This window comes from Camelus dromedarius, chromosome 16 (genome assembly GCF_036321535.1).
Source record: "Camelus dromedarius isolate mCamDro1 chromosome 16, mCamDro1.pat, whole genome shotgun sequence".
In the NCBI taxonomy this organism is placed as follows: domain Eukaryota; kingdom Metazoa; phylum Chordata; class Mammalia; order Artiodactyla; family Camelidae; genus Camelus; species Camelus dromedarius.
The window spans coordinates 18867000-18887099 of NC_087451.1; the positions used below are offsets into that span (position 1 = coordinate 18867000).

A 20100-nucleotide genomic window follows, 5' to 3' on the forward strand; every position below is an offset into this window, starting at 1 on the left:
GTGAGGGAGAATTGGGACAAGGAAGAGACAGAAGGGATCAACTAACTCACTTTCTTTTCCCCAGCCTTTGCCCTCTCACCCCAGACTCCCTAGAAAGGTCCAAGGAGAAGGATCCCTGGGTCCCAGCCCCCTCCCCACCCCTAGGCTTTCCTTCATGAGGACCCCTGTGTTTCACCTCTTGGTCTCTCCGACATCTCTGTCTTCTCTCACTTTAATCTCCTTAATCCACCAGGGTAGGAGTTGAGCTGGCTTCTCCCCACCCAGCTCTAGCTGTCAGGTAAAGTAGGCAGTCTCGGACCCGCCCACTGTCCCATTCTTGCCCAGGTCCCCAGGCACCACCACCACCTCCACCTTCCTCCTCATACCCTGGCTCCTCTCCCCAAGGCCAGGTGTGACCACTACACTTTCCTGAGGTCTGGAGAAGAGGGTCACCCCCAAAGTGCTCCTGCAGCTCAAAAGGAACGGTAGCTGTAAGTCTCTCTTCCTGGGCCTGTCCCCAGTGAGAATGGCAAAAAGGAGCATGAATTACCTGGGACTACTTGACCCAGTGTGTGTGCGCGCGCACACGCGTGTGTGTGTGTGTGTGTGTGTGTGTGTTTGAAGGGGCTGGGACATGAGAATTGCTACAGTTCTCTTCAGGCTTGGGAAGAATCCATCTGCCCAGAGGTATAGCCTGACAACCTGGTCTCAGGAAGGAACAGAGGGCAGAGAGAGAGATGTTTAGGAAGGCCTCAGAGGCCCTGAGGATGAGACAGCAAACCTGGGGGTCCTTCCTACTGCGAAAATTTAGCTGTTTCCAGAGTCAGTGATACCTCCTAGGTCTCAGGAGAATATGCCTGGGGCACTCACACCCAACTTGAGTCCTGCACCCCACAATTTCCCTCCTTTTTTTTTTTTGGTGGAGATGGATTTGAGGAGGGATCCCAAAGAGTCCTCTTTCCATGCCTCTGTCTCTGGCATCTATCTTACACTTCTCTCTTCCCCCCTCCCCCTTCTAATTCCACCTGGTAAGTTCTCCCTTCAGCCTACCCTCCATCCCTCTAGCTGCAATCGGCTAAATTATTCCCTATTCCGCCCCATCCTGTTTTATCACCCCTTTCAATAGCTACACTCTAGTTGGGACAAGCGAGATGAAAGAGTTTGAGGGAGACAAGGAACGTTTGGAGATGACCCTGGGTCAACCAGAATGCAGGGGCTGAGTGGCGCTCCAGAACTACAGCTCCCAGCATGCTCCGGCGGCCGGAAGCCCCGCCCACCCGCCTCCCGGTGCATTGTGGAGGATGAGTCAGGGCAGGGGCACCAGGCTTGGCCAGACCTGAGAGAGTGTTAGAGCAGAGCTCAGGGCAGCGGCGGCCGGAGCGGTTCGGAGATGCAGGCGGCGAGTATAGGCCCGAGAGTGGGGCGGCAGCTGCTGCGGTTTGGGTGCGGAAAGTGTGTGTATGACGGGAGGATGGGACAGCAGGCCCGGGGACCGGGCCAGGACTGAACCCCCCAATCCCTACAGCTCGCGGCCCAGTGCGTTCCTGGGGCATCTCCTGCCCGGCCCTGCCTGGCGACCCTATGCCAGTGGGGCCGCCCAGGTAAGTGACAGAGGCCTGGGGCGGGTGACAGCGGGAGTCCACCTCGGGTCCCACCTCCCCGTCGCCGGCAGGGGTCTCCCTCTTGGTCCCAGTCTCCTGCTGACTGCCCTGGCGCCGAAAGTAGGGGAAAGGGCAGACCAAGATGCCCTAAGGATGAAACTAGGGTAAAGGTGGCGGATCTGCTCTTCTCTGGCACCCGCTCGTCCGCTTTGCTTTCCTTGATATTTCGGCATTCCTCCCCCGGCCTCGTTAACCATCCCTTTCCCCAGGCGGTTCTGGACAAGTCTGACTCCCCCTCTTCTGAGACTTCCAGCAGAGAAAAACGTGGCAAGACGGTATGTGGCCTCAAGCCTGGGAAGAGCCAAGTCAGGGGTGGACCCACCCTAGACAGTTCCCTGAAACCCCCTTCTCCCTGAGCAGGAATCTAAGTCTTTTGCTGTGGGGATGTTCAAAGGCCAGCTCACCACCGATGAGGTGTTCCCATACCCGTCTGGTAAGTATACAGGTAGTTAGAGCTGGACGTGGACTGGGGTGGCATCCCCTGACCGCCTCACCTGACCTGTCCGTCTCTCTTGCCACCCGACCCCCGCAGTGCTCAACGAGGACCAGACACAGTTTCTCAAAGAGTTGGTGGGGCCTGTGTCCCGTTTCTTTGAGGTGAGCAATACCAGGCTGAGATCCCTGATGGGGTGGGAGAGAGAAGTTAAGGAGGTTAAAAGGAGCATGGATGTGGGATCCTGTGCTTTCCCCAGGAGGTGAACAATCCTGCCAAGAATGACATGCTGGAAGGAGTGGAGGAGACCACCATGCAGGGCCTCAAGGAGCTGGGGGCCTTTGGTCTGCAGGTGCCCAGTGAACTGGGTGGCATGGGCCTCTGCAACACCCAGGTAAGGGAGCCTTTCACTCACCTCCAGTGTCCTGATCTGCTCCTTCCTCACTCCTGGGGCCAAGATCTCTGTCAAGATCTGCCCTGGGAGCCCATGGGTCTTCTTAACACCAAACTGCCTGCCTTCCCTGAGGGCCATGGACCTCACCCAGATTCCCAAGTCCTAATCAGTCTCTAAGGTAGGGACTGCCTGATGACAGGGTAGGAAGCCTGCTTCCCTCCCACCAAGACCTGAAACAGACCTGCCGTGGTCCCACTTCCTCTGTCCACACACTTTGTGGGGATGCTCAGGTCAGGCTGAGGGGCAGGTCTCCATGTAGCCAGAGCCCCAGATGCCTGTTTCCCCTCCAGTACGCCCGCTTGGTGGAGATCGTGGGCATGCATGACCTTGGCGTGGGCATCGTCCTGGGGGCCCATCAGAGCATCGGTTTCAAAGGCATCCTGCTCTTTGGCACGAAGGCCCAGAAAGAAAAATACCTCCCCAAACTGGCAACTGGTGAGGCAGCCCTAGGAGATCAGGGGTTGGGAGTGTCCTGGGCTTGACACAAATTAGGCTGGTAGTACTTAGATCACCACGTAGCTGGGCATGTCGTAGCTGGGCATGTCGGCTGGGGCTGATTCTGGGGAGGCATCACAGAGGCGTTAGGGGGAATGCCTGTGGGCCAGGGGGGCAGGGCTGAAGGACCTATCAGAGCCCAGTGTAAAGGAGCTCTCTCTCTCCAATAGGGGAGACTATTGCTGCTTTCTGTCTAACTGAGCCCTCAAGTGGGTCAGATGCAGCCTCCATCCGAACCTCGGCTGTGCCTAGTCCCTGTGGAAAATACTATACCCTCAACGGAAGCAAGCTTTGGATCAGGCAATCTTCCCATTTCTCCCTCCTCCCCACCTCTGCCCAGTTCCAAGCCCCACCACTCCCTCCTCCATGCCCTGACTGCCTCTTGTTTTCCCATAGTAATGGGGGCCTGGCAGATATCTTCACAGTCTTTGCCAAGACACCAGTTACAGATGCAGCCACGGGGGCTGTGAAGGAGAAGATCACAGCTTTTGTGGTGGAGAGGAGCTTTGGAGGTGTTACCCAGTGAGTGGGCTTGGGAGGAAAGAAAGGGTGGAGCCAGGGAGGGGGCAAGACTGAGCTCCAGGGCACAAGGCTGTCACAGGTCACTCTGGGGACCTGTGCAAAACCTGAGGCACCTGGACTGCATGTTTCCTTTGGGCCTAATATGTATGGAACTGATTTAAAGTTTGGCTCCAGCAACCACTGAGCCCAACACACGGCAGCAGGTTAGATCCAGGCCTCCCTCTCCTTAGTGGCAACTTGTCGAGCAAACATCTCTGCTTCTCTACCCTGCCTGTCACAGTGGGCCGCCTGAGAAGAAGATGGGCATCAAGGCCTCGAACACGGCAGAGGTGTACTTTGATGGCGTGCAGGTGCCGTCAGAGAATGTGCTGGGCGAGGTGGGGGGCGGCTTCAAGGTCGCCATGCACATTCTCAACAACGGACGGTTTGGCATGGCCGCGGCCCTTGCAGGCACCATGAAAGGAATCATCGCTAAGGCGGTGAGTGCCCTGCCTGAGTTCCCCACTAGCCTGAATCTATCTGGGTCACACTGTCCCCCTTTCATGTGTTCCTGGTCCCTTGCAAGCCCTCCCTCCACCAGAGACCCCTCTCTGCCAGTAGCTCCAGACTCCATCCACCCTGAACTGAACTCTTGGCTATGGCCAAAGCCCATGCCTCCCAGCCCAGACCCGCCCCGTCCCAGAAAGAGGAGACTGAGAACCACACTGGGACACACTGCCCTCTTCCAGGTGGATCATGCTACTAATCGTACCCAGTTTGGGGAGAAAATTCACAACTTTGGGCTGATCCAGGAGAAGCTGGCCCGGATGGCTGTGCTGCAGTATGTGACTGAGGTGAGGGCTACACCACCCTCCCCAGAGCCCCAAGGCCTTCTTCCCAGTAGGGTCAGACTACAACCCCCAGCAGCACCTGGGGCAGTGGGTCTCCAGCTTTACACCAATGCCCTAGGGGATGCGGGGAGGCATAGTCAGCTCCTCTTCTGCAGAATGGGGAGAGCCGTGCTGTTCTGCTGAGGTGCTTCCAGAGGTACCTGAAGCCTACCCTACCCTACCCCACCCTTACCTCTTCACCTGTTTCAAGAAGTCAAATGCCTGGAAACCCCTGATGAACTGACTCAGGGGACCAAATGTTTCGATGTGCCTGACACATGGAGTTGGAAGGTGAAGGCAAGGGCTAGGGCAGACCCAGTCTTGCAGATTTGGGTGATCAGCTCGAGTCTGATGCATCCCTTTCCCATCTTCCTTCCTATGTCCCGACCTCAGTCCATGGCGTACATGGTGAGTGCCAACATGGACCAGGGATCCATAGACTTCCAGATAGAGGCCGCCATCAGCAAGATCTTTGGCTCGGTGAGGTCCCCAGCCTGCGGGGAGGGAGAGCCAGGTTTGGAAGCTTGGCTCCAAAACCAATCTCACGTGTTTCTGTCCCTAGGAGGCAGCCTGGAAGGTGACAGATGAGTGCATCCAAATCATGGGGGGCATGGGCTTCATGAAGGTACCAGACACTTCTGTGCCCACGGTGGTGGCGTGGGCTGGGAGGAGTGGGTAGCCACATCCCAGCGGGGGCTATGATCCATCTTCCCTTGTGGTAGGAGCCTGGGGTAGAACGCGTGCTCCGAGATCTTCGTATCTTCCGCATCTTTGAGGGGACGAATGACATTCTCCGGCTGTTTGTGGCCCTGCAGGGCTGTATGGTAAGAGGGAGAACTGGGGGGAAGGAGAAGGGGAGGATGGCAAGTCCTGACTACTGGATCCTCCACCCCACCAAAGAACAAAGGAAAGGAGCTCTCTGGGCTTGGCCATGCTCTGAAGAATCCTTTTGGGAATGCTGGCCTCCTGCTAGGAGAGGCAGGCAAACAGCTGAGGCGGTAAGCTTAGGGGTTGGGCTGGGTGGGGCAGGGCAGGGCGGGGCATGACAACTAACCAGTCACCCTCCCCCTTCCTCTAAGGCGGGCAGGGCTGGGCAGTGGCCTGAGTCTCAGTGGCATCATCCACCAGGAACTGAGCCGGAGCGGCGAGCTGGTAAGCAGTCGAGGTGGGGGGATGGTGTACATCAAGGGCTGACAAGGCTGGGCCCCACTCTGAGCCCTGGGTACCTTCCCTGTCTCTTCAGGCCGTGCAGGCTCTGGAGCAGTTTGCCACCGTGGTGGAGATGAAGCTGATAAAACACAAGAAGGAGATTGTCAGTGAGTGAGCTCTACCCACCACCACCCACCCACTCCTTTTTCTCTCCCTCCGACTAATGCCCCACCCATCCCATCTACCTGACAGATGAGCAGTTTCTGCTGCAGCGTCTGGCAGACAGTGCCATTGACCTCTATGCCATGGTGGTGGTTCTGTCCAGGTGAGGAGGCAGTGTGGGAGGCCTGAGCCACAGCGGGGTCATGAGCCAGGGTCACAACCTGGATTGTTTTCTCCTGCTTCCCACCAGGGCCTCCAGATCTCTCAGTGAGGGCCACCCCACAGCCCAGCATGAGAAAATGCTCTGTGACAGCTGGTGTATTGAGGTGAGATCTGGGGTTACCAAGTACAGGAGTGGAGAGCTCAAGGAACAGGCTTGACCCCCACCTCCCCCTCCCCAGGCTGCAGCCCGGATCCGGGAGAGCATGGCTGCCCTGCAGTCTGACCCCCAGCAGCAGGAGCTCTTCCGTAACTTCAGAAGCATCTCCAAGGCCTTGGTGGAGCGAGGTGGCGTGGTCACCAGCAACCCTCTTGGATTCTGAATACTCCCAACCAGGGCCTGGCCCAGAACGTGCCTTCTCTCTGGCCCCTTTCCTGCCCATCCCGGTTCTGCCTTGAAGGGGGCCTGGGCCCGAAATGTGCCTGCTCTCTGAGGGAGCACTTCTTGCCTCACAAATAAAGTTTCTAACAAGTCATGTTCTTTTACCATAGCTCCATCCTTTCCTTTGCTGCCTGCCTCCCTCCCAAAGAAAGGAGCCAAAGGCGTAGGGAGTTTACCCCTATTGCTTTATTTGGTGCTTTATACATGTGACTAAAATAAATAGAGTAACAAAAGCAGCTACACAGCCCCCGAATACCCCAGCTTCCTTTGACTGCTGTCTAGGGTAAGCAGCACCCTCCCACTTCCCAGGGTACCGCTGACCCCCCAACCCTGCGCAGGACATGGTGGACTGGGCAAATGGAGTAGGGGGTCACATTTGGGGGTTAGAAGGAGCCCAGGAGACAGGGATTCTTCATATAAAAGAGAAAATGTCTGCTAAAAAAATAGTCCAAAAAATGTAAGAAAGTCTATTTTAACCCCCCAAAAGGCTTACAAAAAACAATAAAGCTAAAAATAACCAAAGGTCCCTTGCACACCCCCCGAAGGAAGGGGGAGGAACCAGGCACTGCTGGTAAGAGTCACAGTGGCAACAACCTCACAGCAGGCAGCAGCCCGCAGGACAGGCTGAGTCCAGGCACCAGGGGAGTAAGGAGCATGTGATTGGCAAGACACCCAATCACAGGACAGGAGCACCAAGTACTGGCTGGACAGGCGAAGGGTGGAGATCCAACATGGCCCCACCACAGGCTCTACATAACATCCACAAAGAACTCACTAGGGTTGCCCATGGCCATGTGGAAGCTTTGGCGGCTGGCTGTCAACTCTGGGGGCACAGAGCCCAGGTCCCTGACTGGAGGGGCCCCTGGAGGCTGCACTGCTGGCGGAATAGGGGGTGGGGGTGGGGGCATCATGACCACCATCATGGGGTTATAGGGGAGGGCCATACCAGGAGGGGGTCCATAGGGATGGAGCCCTGGGTGGGCTCGGAGATTGGGAGCACCTCCTGATGAGCCTCTGGATGGGGGAGGACCCCCATCACCAGTCCCACCAGGTTCCCCACCCCGCCGAAGGCTGCCTCCCCGGCTGGAGGGCTCCGACTCACTGCCGCTGCCAGACTTGGACTCAGGGGCCCGCTCCTCAGGCCTCCCTGTGCGCCCTGCCCCCCCATCGCTTCGTGTCGACCCACTGCTCCGGCTCCCTGTTGGGGGAGAGGGGATGGGAGCAACTGAGCCCTAGACCAGGCTCGCTCAGCAGCCCCAGCCCCTGCTTCAGCCTCTCCTCCCTGGTTTCACCTTGGCCCCCACCCTGCCCAAGCCTGGCTATAGGGGTGTCTGGCGGTGACTTACCCTCACTGTGCTGGCTGCTGGCACTGCCTCCTCCGTAGGTGTAGGACGAGAGCTCGTGGTACGGCGGGGGCTGAGGACTGTATGGGTGCGGAGCTGGGTACTGGTAGGAGAAGGTGGGCAGCAGGGGCCAGGGGGTGGCCCCAGGCAGAGGAGCCAAGGTGTCCTGATCTGAAGCACCACTAGAGCCATCATTGTCATTCAGAGACAGGTTGACTAGATCTAGAAGGCAAGAGAAAAGAATCACTGCTTAGAGAAGCCAAGACCCTGAAACATCAAGCGAAGGAGATCTGGAAACCGATTCCCCAGAACCATTCCTGATGGGGGTTAAAACAAGGACCTCAGACAGGAAATTTCCCACCCATCGCACCCATCAGGGCAGAAACTCAGCCAGGTCCACCACAAGCCCCACACGTACTCATGAGCCTCGTTAAAAGCTTCAGCCCCTCACCCCAACCCCCAGAAGATACACGCCTGTGCCAGGCGCACAGCTCGTCCCGCAGAACCTCAGTGGACGTTGGCCCCCACTTGCATCGCTGGCCAGTGCAGGGCCCGGCGCAGAATGCACAGTGCTCGGCATCCACGAGGACCCCAGCTGGTTTCTGCGCCAGGTCTGGTTGGAGAGGCAGGACAAGGCAGCTAGAGCCGCCCTCCCTGGGCTGGGACAGAGGCACTCACAACTCTCACAGCCGCCACTGAGGTCTCCGAAGACATAATAGCACTGCTCAGAGAAGGTGATCTTGTTCACCGTGTGCCGGATGAGCCCCGCCTTGAGCAGCCCACTGGCATACTTGCGGGCCTCCCGCCGCTCAGGAAAGCCCTCCACGTGATGGTAGAGCCAGTCGACCACGTCTGAGCCTGGATTGTCCAGGGCAGAGAAAGGCCTCAGGTTCTCCTCCCCAGCTCCTGCCTCACCCATGCCTGGGCCACCCACCCCTCCACGCTTTGGCCTCCTCCTGCTCCCCACACCACCTGCCCAGGGCCCAGCAGTACCCAGAAATGCATTAGGGATGGTGATCTTGAGCCACATGCGGTCTCGAACTTCCAGTCCAGACTCTGGGGCTGCCATGGCCTTGGTCACAGATGCCATGTCTGTATGGATGGAGAGACCCCGGCCCTCACAGCCTGGCAGAGGAAAAATGGGGAATCAGAGGTAGGGCCAAGTCCCATGGAGTGCGAGGTCACACCACACTAGGAGGCCTTCCAGAGAGGGCGGATGATGGTCTCACCATCAGGCAAAGAGGACCCAGATGTAATGGTGCTCATGGACGAGGAGCCTGGATAGGCTGGGAAGGTGCCGGTCAGTGCAGCAGAGTGTGAGACCCAGGCAGCAGGGTCAATTGGCTGGATGGGTTCATCTGGGACAGAGAAGACCACCAAGATGATCACTTCCCAGTCCCAGAGAGCCAGCCCTGTCCCTCCCAGATTCAGACTCCCATCCTGCCCCCGCCTTGACCCTCCTCTCATTGGAGCCTAGATGCCCAGCCCCAGCGCCATCTCACACCCATCATCATCCCAGCGGCAGGCCCGGAGCACCACTCACTTCGCGGGAGAGTGAAATAGGCCTGCGGAGAGGGATCCCAGCACTTGGCCACAGTCAGCACGATGGGGCTGTGGAGAAGAGGCGGCCAGTCAAGCAGGGGTGAGAGGAGAGGCCTCAGGAGAAGGGAGGCCTGGTATGAGAGTGGGAGAGGGACAGAAAGAGGAACAGAAGAAAGAGCGCAGATGCGGCTGGGCCACAGGTGAGGGCGGAAGGCTCCACAAGGCGGTGACTCACCAACAGGGTAACTCAAACACACACTGCTGAGTAAGACAAGAGAGTATGCGCCGCATGGCCCTGCTCAAAGTCCAAAGATGAGTAACACTAAGCTCTGCTGTTCATGGTTATGCGCATGGGTGATGAAACCAACACGAAGATTTTCTTTGTCGTGGTGATGACCAAAGAATCGGGAGAGCAGTGACCTCTGGGGGAGGGAGGAGAGGGGAGTGGGAAGGGACACTGCGGGGCTCCTTTGGGTGTCAGCAATTTTCTAGGTCCTGATCTAGGCAGTGGGGATAGAGGCATTCATTCCAGAACTACTCATTATGTTATGCATTTTTGCTTTACATATTTTTTGACGGGCATTACGTTTCACTGCTTTCAAAAATGACACAACAAAAGGAGACAAGATGAAGAAACAGGGCTGAGGACCTGGGAGCAGCCTGGAGCCTCACCCTGGCTTGTGCACGATGTCCCTCAGCACCCGCACCGCGTCGTCGTTGCTCATGTTCTCAAAGTTCATGTCGTTCACCTGCCAGGAAGGGGCGGTGGGTCATAGATGGGGGCGAGGGGCTGACGGCCCGGCAGAATCAGCGGGTGGCCCTGCCCCGGCTCACCTGCAGAAGCATGTCCCCCGGCTCGATGCGACCATCGGCTGCCACAGCCCCACCCTTCATGATGGAGCCTATGTAGATGCCACCGTCTCCCCGCTCATTGCTTTGGCCCACGATGGAGATGCCCAGGAAGTTGTACTTCTCTGTGGAGGGAGGCCAGGTGACGAGGGGAAACCCTGGCCGCGTGCCTCTCCTCTAGGAGCTCTGGAGACCAGGTCCTCCCAGCCCCCAGCCCTGGGCCCCTCCGTACCCATGTTCAGTGTGACCGTGATGATGTTGAGAGACATGGTGGAGTCAGTGACACTGCTGAAGGATGAAGTCTGTGGTGGGAAAAAGGCAAGGAGCTCGAGTGCCTTCAACAACACAGGATGAGCCCAGGGGTTCTCACTGTCTGGGCCTTGCACCCTTTAAACCACGGTCCAGGCCCCCAACATCCCTGAGGGCCAGCTGTCCCCATGAGAAGCCCCTCACCCTCTCCAGGCGGGGTGGCCGCTGTTTCCTCCGCCGCCGATGGCGCTTGAGGAGGCGGGAGGCGCTGCTCTGCTCCGTGGAGCTGCTGAACCTGTCAGGAGGTGGACAGGGGAGCACACCAGGCGGGGGTAGTCATGGGGCCAAGGGAAAGGGTGGGAGGGCTGGCTGGTGCCCCGGGGAGGCCTGGGGAGCCATACCTACCTGCTCATGGTGTCGTCCTCGTCCGAGTCCCCCAGGCTGGTGCTCTCTAGCTCACTGGTCATGAGGGTGGAGGAGCTCTCATACCCAGCCAGGTGGCGCTCCAGCCTCGAGGGGCCGCTGGGCCGGTGGCCCCCGGCTGAGGAGGAACCAGTCTCAGGAGCCAGGCCTCCAGTGCCGGGCCCTCATCGATGCTTGGGTCTGAGCCAACCCCTCCCCAGCTCCCGGTCTCCCCAGCTTCCAGGCCAGCCCCCCTCACCGCCGTGCTCACTGCTGTCTCGCCTGCGAGGCCGCTCCCGCCTCAGAGACACTACTGACTCGGTTTCTGTCTCGGGCTCCAGATTCTCGCGGCTGCTGGACACGTTAGGGCTAGACGGGCAGAGAGGGTTTCCAACCCAAGTCAGAAGGACACGGCTCTGAATCCTCAGCTTTCTCTCCCAAGGGGCTTGGATTCCTTCTCCCCTCACTCCCCTGGACTCACGAATCCCAAGGACTCACTGGAAGGATGGCGGCCTGGAGTCCCCAATGCCACTGGTCCTCTCCGGTGGCAAAGGGGGTAGTGGTGGGGGTGGAGGCGCCAGGTCTGTCCGAGGCTCATGGGCCGGGGGGGCCATCTCAGGCTGGGGGTTATCTGATGACACTAGCTAGAAGAGTGCAAGTGATAAGAGAGACCCAGCTGGATGGGGAAATGAGGCACATGAGGTAGGAGTGAGAGAAAGGACTAGAAAAGGGGACAGGACCTGAGAGAGTCAAAAGAAAAGCACAAAAAGGCAGCAGCATTAGGGGCTCCAGAAGGAGAAGGCTGAGGGGCTCCAGCTGGCCGGCTCTCCGAACAGGTAGGGCGGCAAAGAGCCAGAGCTTCCAGCAACTGAGGGGGGCAGGCGACAGCACAGGCCGAGGCTCAAAGGAACCTGGCAATGCAGGGGGGACTGGCCCTCAGAGCCAGGGCCCCTTACCCAGGACACCACCCTTCCATTGAAGCAGGGAAGGCGGGCGTTGTCATCCGAGATTTCTTCCTTCACCACCCTGCCGAGAGGCAAGACACAGGTGAGGGAGACTGGACGGGCTTCCCCCATTCCCGCCCGCATTCAAAGTTTCTCCCAACCTTCATCCAGCTCACGGATGTTGATTTCCTCCCACCCTGTCCAAGCCTTCTTCTCTTTCGTTGAAAAGCTTTGCTCTCACACCTAAGAAATCTCCATAATCGACTCCTTTTCCTTATTTCTCCTTTGCTCCCCAGCTCATCCTTGGGGGCTCAGTGCTGCTCCAGAGATTTCCCAGAGTATGAGTCAAACCTCTCAGTTCAATTTCAAAGACCCACCCCTAAGGTTGCCTCAGCTGGCCCAAAATATCTAACTTTAAGAGCCTTGCTGGCAGCCTCCACCCAACTTCTACCCTATTCCTCACACACCTTCCCCCAAAAAAGGCTCTGGTCCTCATCTAAGTCTCTAGTGTTAGGCTTTCCTTACTTTCCTAACTCACTTCCAGAGAGATGTCGAAATGTGCTGTCTCCCCCTGAGGAAGAATACCCATAACCAAAGAACGGTACTTTCTCACTAGTCTGAGAACTCCCAAGGAGAGGAAGAGCCCAGAGTCACACTGTCGTGTGCCTCAGCTGGCACAAAACTCTGCGCTAAGCCATCTGCTCCTCCTGACAGACCACGAAGTCCAGCACCAGGGGGGTCATTTCTCCCATTGGTTCCCTCGATGTGCCGGACTTGCTCCTTCTCAATCATCACATGAAATCATTAATGCCTATTTTGTTCAACACCGTGTCCTGGCCACACTGCAAAGTACCAGATACTTCGTAAGCATTAACAGATATTTGTTGACTAAACGAATACACACATCAACTATGAGATACTGCCCTGAATAGACTCTCTCCCCCCAAATGAGGACATCCTGTTTGATTAACCTTTTAACCTAATATGATTCTAGGAGCCTGGATCTATGTCAATTTAGTCCCCTTTACCATCAACGTGACAAAATAGTCCAGTCACCACTGATCTTTCTTAGCACAAAGTAGTATTCTTCACATCATAACCCAGTTGCACCATAGTCCAGCCTGCCAAGCGATTCTATCCTGTATGACCATAACCTAGTTTAAGAATTAGTCAGACTCAGTACTGATATTGACAGCGACCATTCACCAAGCATGTACTGTGTACCATGCACTCGCACTAGGCATTTTACTCTGGTTAACTCCATCTTACAGATGAAATCGAGGCACAAAAGTTAAATAAACTGCACAAGATGACATTGCTACCGAACAGAAGAACCTTGATTTAAATCCAAGGTAACTCCCAAGACTGTACCACCTTCCCAACATCCAACAATCTTCCTAGGTAGAGCCCAGTCTGTTCAGCTTTCCTGGAATCCAGGCTATCCCAGCCTAATCCCACCTTCACTCAAGAGCTTAGATTGAGGACAGAGAGAATAGTCCCAAAGGCTCTAAACACAAATGGACTTACGCATTATTTAAAGTCCCACTCTAGCCCAGAATGTCCCAAATTCCCCCCAGGATAGCCCAGTCTATTCTAGCACAGACTAGAACGCCCCCCTCCCCCCAACCCAAGCAGCTGTCTGTACCAATACAGACTAGAATATCCCAATACAGCTGTCTGTACTAACATAGACCCCCAACAGCCCTGTCTGCCCATGTATTGAGTGTTCCAATAAAAACCAAGCCCCCAAATAAACTAAGATCAATTGATAGAACCTAGCAAAAGACAGAATGGCATCCCAATACAGCATTCGGCATGACTACAGATTAGACTGTCCTAAAGCAATCCCGTGTGTCTTAGTACAGGACGGAACATCCCAAATTGCCCTGTATAGCCCAATTTATATCAGCAAATTCCACACTATCTTTGCATAACCTGTGTAATACAGGACTGCTCACAATGTACTAAACTACCAGAAGATAGATCAATCTGCCTCAGCACAGTCCAGAATATCCAAAAATAAACGAGTGTGCCCCACTCCATTCCAGTAGAGCCTAATCTTACCTAATCTGGTTTAGTATAGCCCAGACTGTCCTCCTACAGTACAGTGCGCCTCAATCTGTCCAAGCATAACCTTGCCCGTCCTGGGATATTCAGTCTACCCCAGCATAGTAAAATCTGCTCCACTGTAGCCCAGAAAATCCCAGTAAGTCCCAGAGTAGACCGGTACCCCTCAATATTGCCCAATTCACAACAGCACAGCCCCCATCATTCCTAATCTAGGCCTCGCGCTCACCCGAAATCCTGATCCATAGACTTGAAAAAGTACTTAGCGCCCGCGGGCCGCTGCAAGACGCTTTTGAAATCGCCGAGGGTGATGCGCTCAGCGGGGACCGGGATCTTCACCAGGTAGGGAGTCTCTTCTTCATCCAGGTGGTAAATCACCTTCGTCTCCCCGACACCACCGCCCCCCGCGCCGCTGCCCGCCATGGTCTCGCCCGCGCGCTCCCGGGCTCCGCCGCCCACCCAACGGGGCTGATCGCCCCCGCCGCGCCTGCGCACACCCGCTAACCGACGCGCAAGCCAGGACAGGACCGACCCAGCGCAAGAGAGGTGCAAAGGGAAGGCGGGGGTCAGCGGGGTGGCGGCGGTGAGGGGCGGGTCGTGGGGCGCGACCCAAAGCAGCGGACTCGGCTGCCGCCGCCGCCGTCGTCGCGAGTGCCCTCCAGCGCTCCTCCCACCTCTCCTCGCGCCACGTGACCCGAACTGGCCCACCTAGCTTTCCTCGTAACGCCCCCACCACGTGACCTCATCCGGATCACGTGATTTCTCGGCTCCGCCCAGCGCCGCCACCACATGATCGCTGCTTTCAGCTACGGTCTCCCAACCTTCCACGGTCCCGCCCCCCAACTGAGTCCCCACCCGCGCCCACCCCCCACTACCCTAGCTCGGCTGGCCTCTGCCCTCCCCACCTCGCTTCACCCCATTGGGGCGGGGAGCTCCAAGCATCTCTGATCCACTGGAGCATGCATGTGGGAGGTGAAGTGGGGATTGTGGGGGATCCTAGACTGGGGATGAGATGGGGAAAAGCCAACTGAGTCCGTAAGGTTGATGGGAAAGGAGCAGTGCAACATTTTTGGCTGGGACTTTAGAAGAGTGGGTTTCAGCTCCACCTCCAGCCAGCTTTTCCAAAGCCTCCCTCCCAAGCAGGACAGTCAGTGAGGGCTATAAACACAAAAGAGCCCACTCTGCTTTATTTACAACACGCAGGCTGTCTGTACAAACAGCTGGCCAATATTATTAAAAACAGAAGAGGTGAGTGAGGGAATCGTCACCTGTTTTCCTTCCTCCCTCGGCCAAGCTCTAGTTGGTACTCCACCTCTGAGCTGCCATGCTCAAAAGGGGAAGTCCAAAATTAATAATACAACTGGTGAGAATAAATGGGGAGTGAGATAAAAGAAAAGATGAGGAAGGGGAGTGCTATATTTACACTAGAGTTTTATAGACAACTGTCCCATTCCATCCCAATTCCAACCCTGGCCCATAAAGTGAGTGGTGGCAGGTCCAAGGGACAGAGCTTAAGTGTCTACGGACCCAGGCAGCTCCCCACCCTCAACTGCAATGGGTCCTAGTTCAAGTCCACAAGGTGGGAAGGAGGGGTAGGGTAGGAACATCAGACACTCATTTCCAAACCAGTCTCCCTTGGGAATTTCTGCCTTGAAGTGGGACAATGTCCAAGCTCCAGGGAATAGACTGAGGACCCTGAGGCTCAGTTCCCAAGTCGTGTTGCCATTTGAAGTTCCAGCCTAGACATGGCATATGTCAGGGCTCTCCAGATTTCGGAGGCCCCCCTAACCGCCGGGCCTCTGGCCGCAGTTCCTTGCATTTCTGGCAGTAAAAGAAATCAGGGACATTGGTCTTCTTAATCTTAGCACAGGAGAGGTGGATCCACGTCCCACACAGGCTGCACTCAATCATGGGCCGGCCTGCAAAGGGCTTTCGGCAGTAACACGTGATCAGATCCCATGAGTCATCACCTGGGGAAAAGAAGATTTGTTTGGTGTTCTGCCTAAGCTCTTGGATCCACAACACCCCCAAACCTATCAACCCAGCTGCCCCTGGGCGGGCCCAAACTTCTCACCTGATTCTACCATGATGTCCTCATCCATGACCCGCATCTCGCCTTCACTGGAGCTGGCATCTCCATCTTGGCTTGTTTCAGTGCTGCCCACCTCTTTGCTTTCACTGTCAGTGGGAGGGGCTCCTTCGGGGTGCACTGTGGCAGGGGGCCTAGGAGCCTCAGGAGGTGCTAGCAGCACAGGGGCTGGGGCTTCCCCCCCTACTACTGCTGCCATCTCTTCCTCCTCCTCCTCTTCCTCTTCTTCCTCCTCCTCTTCAGAGTCTGTATCACTGGGGGGTGCCCTGGGAGGCCCAGGAGGTGGGAGTCTATCCCCTCGCTCTGCCTTTTTCAACTTCCTCTTCTTGCTCTTCTTGATTCGAGACCTCTTTTCCCCATCCCCAGGGGTTGGCCGAGGCCTCCGAAGCACCCCAAAGCCTGTCCCCCCTCCTGGCCCCAACTTTCGGTTCTTTCGGTCCTTCTTTCGAGGAGGCTGGGAGAGGTCCCCCTGGGAAAGGGGCACGGGGGTGAGAGCAGCAGGGGGCCGGGAGGCATGTGTCAGGGATGTGGGGGACAGTGGAGATGCCATTTTGGGCCCATCTAAATCAAAGAGAGAGTCCTTGAGCTTCATCTTCTCAAGTAGGGTGGCACTGTCAGGGGCCTGTAGACGAGGGAAAGTGGACCTTGGGGGTCCTGGCTGGGTGGGACCTGCTTGAGCCGCCCTCCTCTTGGATGACTTTGCTTTCTTAACAAAGGTCTGGATGGTTCTGAGATCTGAGGGGGCTGAGTCCCAGCCATCGCTGTCTGCCGCACTCTCACCTCGCAGTGGAGAGCTGGAGCCAGAGGCTGGCCAATCACTTTCCTTAAAGGGGGGAAGAGACCGAGGTTAGCAGGGGGCTCAGTGTCATCTCAGCCCCTCTACAAACCAAGCTTAAAAACCGAAATATTCTGCAAAAACCACCAACTCTCACTGTACTCAGAAAAATCATCCCCACCCCAGTTCCCATCAGCATCTCCTCTTGAGCATTTCCCACAGTACCTCTGCCCTCAAATTCTAGCCATTTCCCCAATGCCTACTGCCTTCGCAACACTGTATCCTCCAGACCAGAGCCTTATTTCTTTAGCTGCTTCTGTGCAGCCTCATGTTACCATTTTCAGCTTCCTAAAATTTATCCAAAAGTACCTTTCCTTAAGGGTACCCCAAGACCATTCACTGCTGCTCAAGACACCTGTCTCTCCACTCCAGATGCTAGTTTTTTCACCAAAATTTCCATTTCCCTAGACTTACATATAATTTCTAGGCTTTGTCTATAAGGTAATACACTCTCAGATGCTCAACAGCCCCTCTACAGCCCTAGGATACCCCCCTCAAGCCAGCTGTCCTCCTGTCCCTACCTCTTTGCTAGGGGGGATGTAACCGGCATAGGCCAAGACAAAACTGCAGAATTTGTTGAAATCCTCAATTGTTCTCCGACGTTTCTCCGGTGGCTAAAAGGAAGGAAATATGTATCACACGGAGTTTAAGAGGGGCATTCCCAAAGGCACAGTCCCTGTAATGAGGAATCTGGAAAAGGTAGGATAGAGAGGAAGAGAGGGAAAGGGGGTTGCAAAGGAATGGGAAACCTCACCTGAGTCTCTGGCTTAAGGGTCGGAGGTGGATCTGTGAAAGCAATAAAAGCTGAGTCAAGGCACTAGGCAAGAGTCGGTGTAAAATCCCACCTCTCAACCTTCGAGGTCCCAAGTGAACCCCCTCCTCTCCCAGGCCAGCAGGCCCCCAGATGGGCTGAACCCGCCCCTGCTCCCCCTTCCGCCCCGCGAGGGGCGGAGCCTGGGCGCGGCGCCCTCTCAGGCCTCACTATAGCGCTCCCCTTCCCCCTACCGGAGGCCTGGCGCCCCGCCCCCCCAACTCACGGTTTCTCTAGACTCCCGGCTCCTCGGCTCTCTCAACGCCCCACCCCGCCATACCGCTCCCCGGACCTAGCCCGGGCTGCCGCCTGCCCCTGTCCTTCACACGCGCCCGGCGCCCAGAGTTCCCACCCCGCCGCGCTCCACCGCCCCGGGCCCTTCGCGACTGCACACGCCGCCCGTCGGCCCCCAGGGTCCAGGATGACCACGCCGAACCGCTCCCCGCCCTCCGGCCTCTTCTACTCGAGCACGAGGCCCGGCGCGCCCCTCACCCCCACCCTAAACACACACAGGCTCACACATCCAACGCCACTTCGCGGCCGGGACAGACCAGAGAGCTCTAACCCGGACGCGGCCCCACCTGCCCCCCCATACCAAGCTCCCCACAATTTCGCCGTCCCTCCGCCCCCATCCGGGGCTTTGGCCCCTCCCCGTCTCAAGCGCCTCGGGCTCCCCGCCGGGCCCCCGGGCCCAGTTCCGAGCTCCCTCCGGCCGCCGCCCCCCCCGCCCCCGGACTCACCACCAAGTCACTAGGTTACGAACCCCTAAACTCTAGGTCCCCACAACTAGCTACTCTCTCCCTCCACAGCAATCCCCGCTGTGGCCGCCGCTGCCCCCTCACCCTCCGCAACTCCCTGGCTCTAACCCTCGCCGATCAACCCCCACCCCGCCGCGCAACTGGCCGGTCTTAAACCCCCACCCCGCCCCACCGCCCCCAAAACTACCCAGCTCTCCTCGCCTCACGGCTCCCTCTCCCCACAACTACCCTCTGGTACTGGTTCCTCTACCGTAGACAATACCGACCCCCCTCTTCGCCCCACAACTATCTGCTCACCCCTCCAACAATCACCAGGCTATCTCCGGCGGCAACTACCGGGAGCTCCGGCACCACCGCCACAAACTCCCCCACCTCGGCGAACTACCGGGCTCCTCACTCAATCCTCTTCTACATCCTCCCTCCTAAACAACTCTCCGGCCCCCAGATTTCCCCAATCTCCCAGCTCTAGGGCCCCAACCTGCCGAAGGCCCTTTCGGCCCCTAACCCCCGAAGCTCTGGGTTTCCAGCTCCCACTCCCCACCCCATCCCCCCCTCCACACAAACACACAGCGTCTGATCTCCCACTACCCCCAACCCAGTCTCCCACTCCTCTTTCTCCAAGATCCCTCAACTCGTCGCTCCCCAACCTCCAGGGGCAGGCCCCCGACCCCCTCCCCGCGCTCCCCCGCTGGGCTCCGGGGCTCGACCTCCAAGTTTGCCAATAGATTCCTCGCCCGCCCCACGCCGGTTCAGCGCCCTGTGCCGGTCGAGAGCTCACCTTCGGGACTGGGCTCCGCCATAGCTTCGAGCATCGCCCCCTCCCCTCCTCCCGGTCCGGCGCCCCCCTTCCCTGAGCCGGGAATCCCGGTGCCGCCTCCGGTTCTCGGTGCTCCTACTGCCTCGCTCCACAGAGGTATCTGTCTCGGCCTGGTTGTGACTCGAGTCCGCTAGCCGCTGCCGCCACCTCCCTCAACCACAGCCTCCCGCACTCCCGGACCGGGCCCCCTCCCCCCGCGCCGCCGGCCGCCTGCTCCCTCCTCCTCCTCCTCCTCCCCTCCCTCCCTCCCTCCTTCCCTCCTCCTCTTCTCTCCCCCTCCCTTCGCGGATGCCGACGCGCAGTGCATCAAGGGGATTGTAGTCCGCACAGGGACAGCGGAAAGGGGACTGTATACGCCTCCGGAACTTCAGTTCCCAGCAGGCCATGGGTTGGCGCAGGCGCACTAACCCGCTCCCCCCCCCGGGGAGTGGCGGGGAGATTGGGAGCAGAAGGGAGAACGGAAGAGTGCGCGCAGGCTCCTGGGAAATGTAGGCTGGGCGGGGCTAAGGAAGAAGGGGAATAAGGAATTAGAACTCTCGGCCACCATACTGCCTCATTCTGCGGCTTCTTTCTACCCCCACCCCCGGGGTACCGCCCCACTTCCGGCCAGACGGAGAAGTGGCTGCTGGGGGATGAAGTCCTGTTAGTGATAATGTCTCCCACTTCCCAGGCTTCTCCCTCCCTTGGATTCCACTCTGCTGGATCCTCCACACTGGCACAAAGTCTGGCCAAGCGACATGCATCTGAGGACAGAGTCCTTTTACCAGTTCCCATGCACGAAAATCTCTTCCTTAATCCGAAAGGTTATGACAAACTTGGATAGGATGTGTTTATCTAAAGCAGGTACTTTTAAACTTTCTCCACAGGAACCCACGGTAAAAAAACTTTTTTAACTTCAGGAGAGAATCAATACATACGTATATAACTGAACTTTCATGAAACGATACTCAGAGTAGTCCATCCAACACAACAAAAGCACACTTTTTATACACAAGCCCAACATAAACAGGATAAGCCAAAATATATATCCCCCCAACCTCCTCTTTCCCCACCACTGACGACTAGAGAA

The 20100-nt window shown here is 57.3% G+C and overlaps 3 protein-coding genes across 6 annotated transcripts; 1 reads left to right on the forward strand and 2 right to left on the reverse strand.

The window, feature by feature from the left end:
* Nucleotides 1-1263: 1263 nt before the first annotated feature.
* ACADVL (acyl-CoA dehydrogenase very long chain) lies at nucleotides 1264-6419 on the forward strand. 2 transcript variants are annotated; one of them, XM_031467771.2, is made up of 20 exons: nucleotides 1264-1422; nucleotides 1505-1580; nucleotides 1850-1915; nucleotides 2001-2073; nucleotides 2173-2237; nucleotides 2333-2467; nucleotides 2818-2962; nucleotides 3193-3322; nucleotides 3419-3544; nucleotides 3825-4023; nucleotides 4273-4377; nucleotides 4807-4893; nucleotides 4976-5038; nucleotides 5136-5237; nucleotides 5314-5411; nucleotides 5493-5565; nucleotides 5657-5729; nucleotides 5815-5887; nucleotides 5975-6050; nucleotides 6126-6419. In XM_031467771.2, exons 1-20 carry the CDS (start codon nucleotides 1370-1372, stop codon nucleotides 6264-6266), a joined length of 1959 nt encoding a protein of 652 aa, XP_031323631.1. In that variant the 5' UTR covers nucleotides 1264-1369; the 3' UTR covers nucleotides 6267-6419. The 2 variants fall into 2 exon arrangements, with proteins under 2 accessions (XP_031323631.1, XP_031323630.1); XM_031467770.2 differs by having other exon boundaries at nucleotides 1271-1431.
* Nucleotides 6420-6493: 74 nt separating this feature from the next.
* DVL2 (dishevelled segment polarity protein 2) lies at nucleotides 6494-14463 on the reverse strand. 2 transcript variants are annotated; one of them, XM_031467768.2, is made up of 15 exons: nucleotides 13951-14463; nucleotides 11667-11736; nucleotides 11209-11354; nucleotides 10970-11079; nucleotides 10714-10849; nucleotides 10513-10603; nucleotides 10292-10361; nucleotides 10045-10184; nucleotides 9883-9959; nucleotides 9212-9279; nucleotides 8898-9026; nucleotides 8662-8793; nucleotides 8347-8526; nucleotides 7672-7890; nucleotides 6494-7523 (listed from the first exon to the last, which is right to left on the reverse strand). In XM_031467768.2, the coding sequence occupies exons 1-15, from the start codon at nucleotides 14142-14144 to the stop codon at nucleotides 7075-7077; spliced, it is 2211 nt and encodes a 736-aa protein (XP_031323628.1). In that variant the 5' UTR covers nucleotides 14145-14463; the 3' UTR covers nucleotides 6494-7074. The 2 variants fall into 2 exon arrangements, with proteins under 2 accessions (XP_031323628.1, XP_031323629.1); XM_031467769.2 differs by having other exon boundaries at nucleotides 10982-11079; nucleotides 13951-14462.
* A 427-nt stretch (nucleotides 14464-14890) lies between these two features.
* PHF23 (PHD finger protein 23) lies at nucleotides 14891-19244 on the reverse strand. 2 transcript variants are annotated; one of them, XM_010996553.3, is made up of 5 exons: nucleotides 18993-19244; nucleotides 17400-17431; nucleotides 17167-17259; nucleotides 15796-16633; nucleotides 14891-15691 (listed from the first exon to the last, which is right to left on the reverse strand). In XM_010996553.3, the coding sequence occupies exons 1-5, from the start codon at nucleotides 19024-19026 to the stop codon at nucleotides 15477-15479; spliced, it is 1212 nt and encodes a 403-aa protein (XP_010994855.3). In that variant the 5' UTR covers nucleotides 19027-19244; the 3' UTR covers nucleotides 14891-15476. The 2 variants fall into 2 exon arrangements, with proteins under 2 accessions (XP_010994855.3, XP_010994856.1); XM_010996554.3 differs by lacking the exon at nucleotides 18993-19244 and adding an exon at nucleotides 17976-18038.
* Nucleotides 19245-20100: the final 856 nt, after the last annotated feature.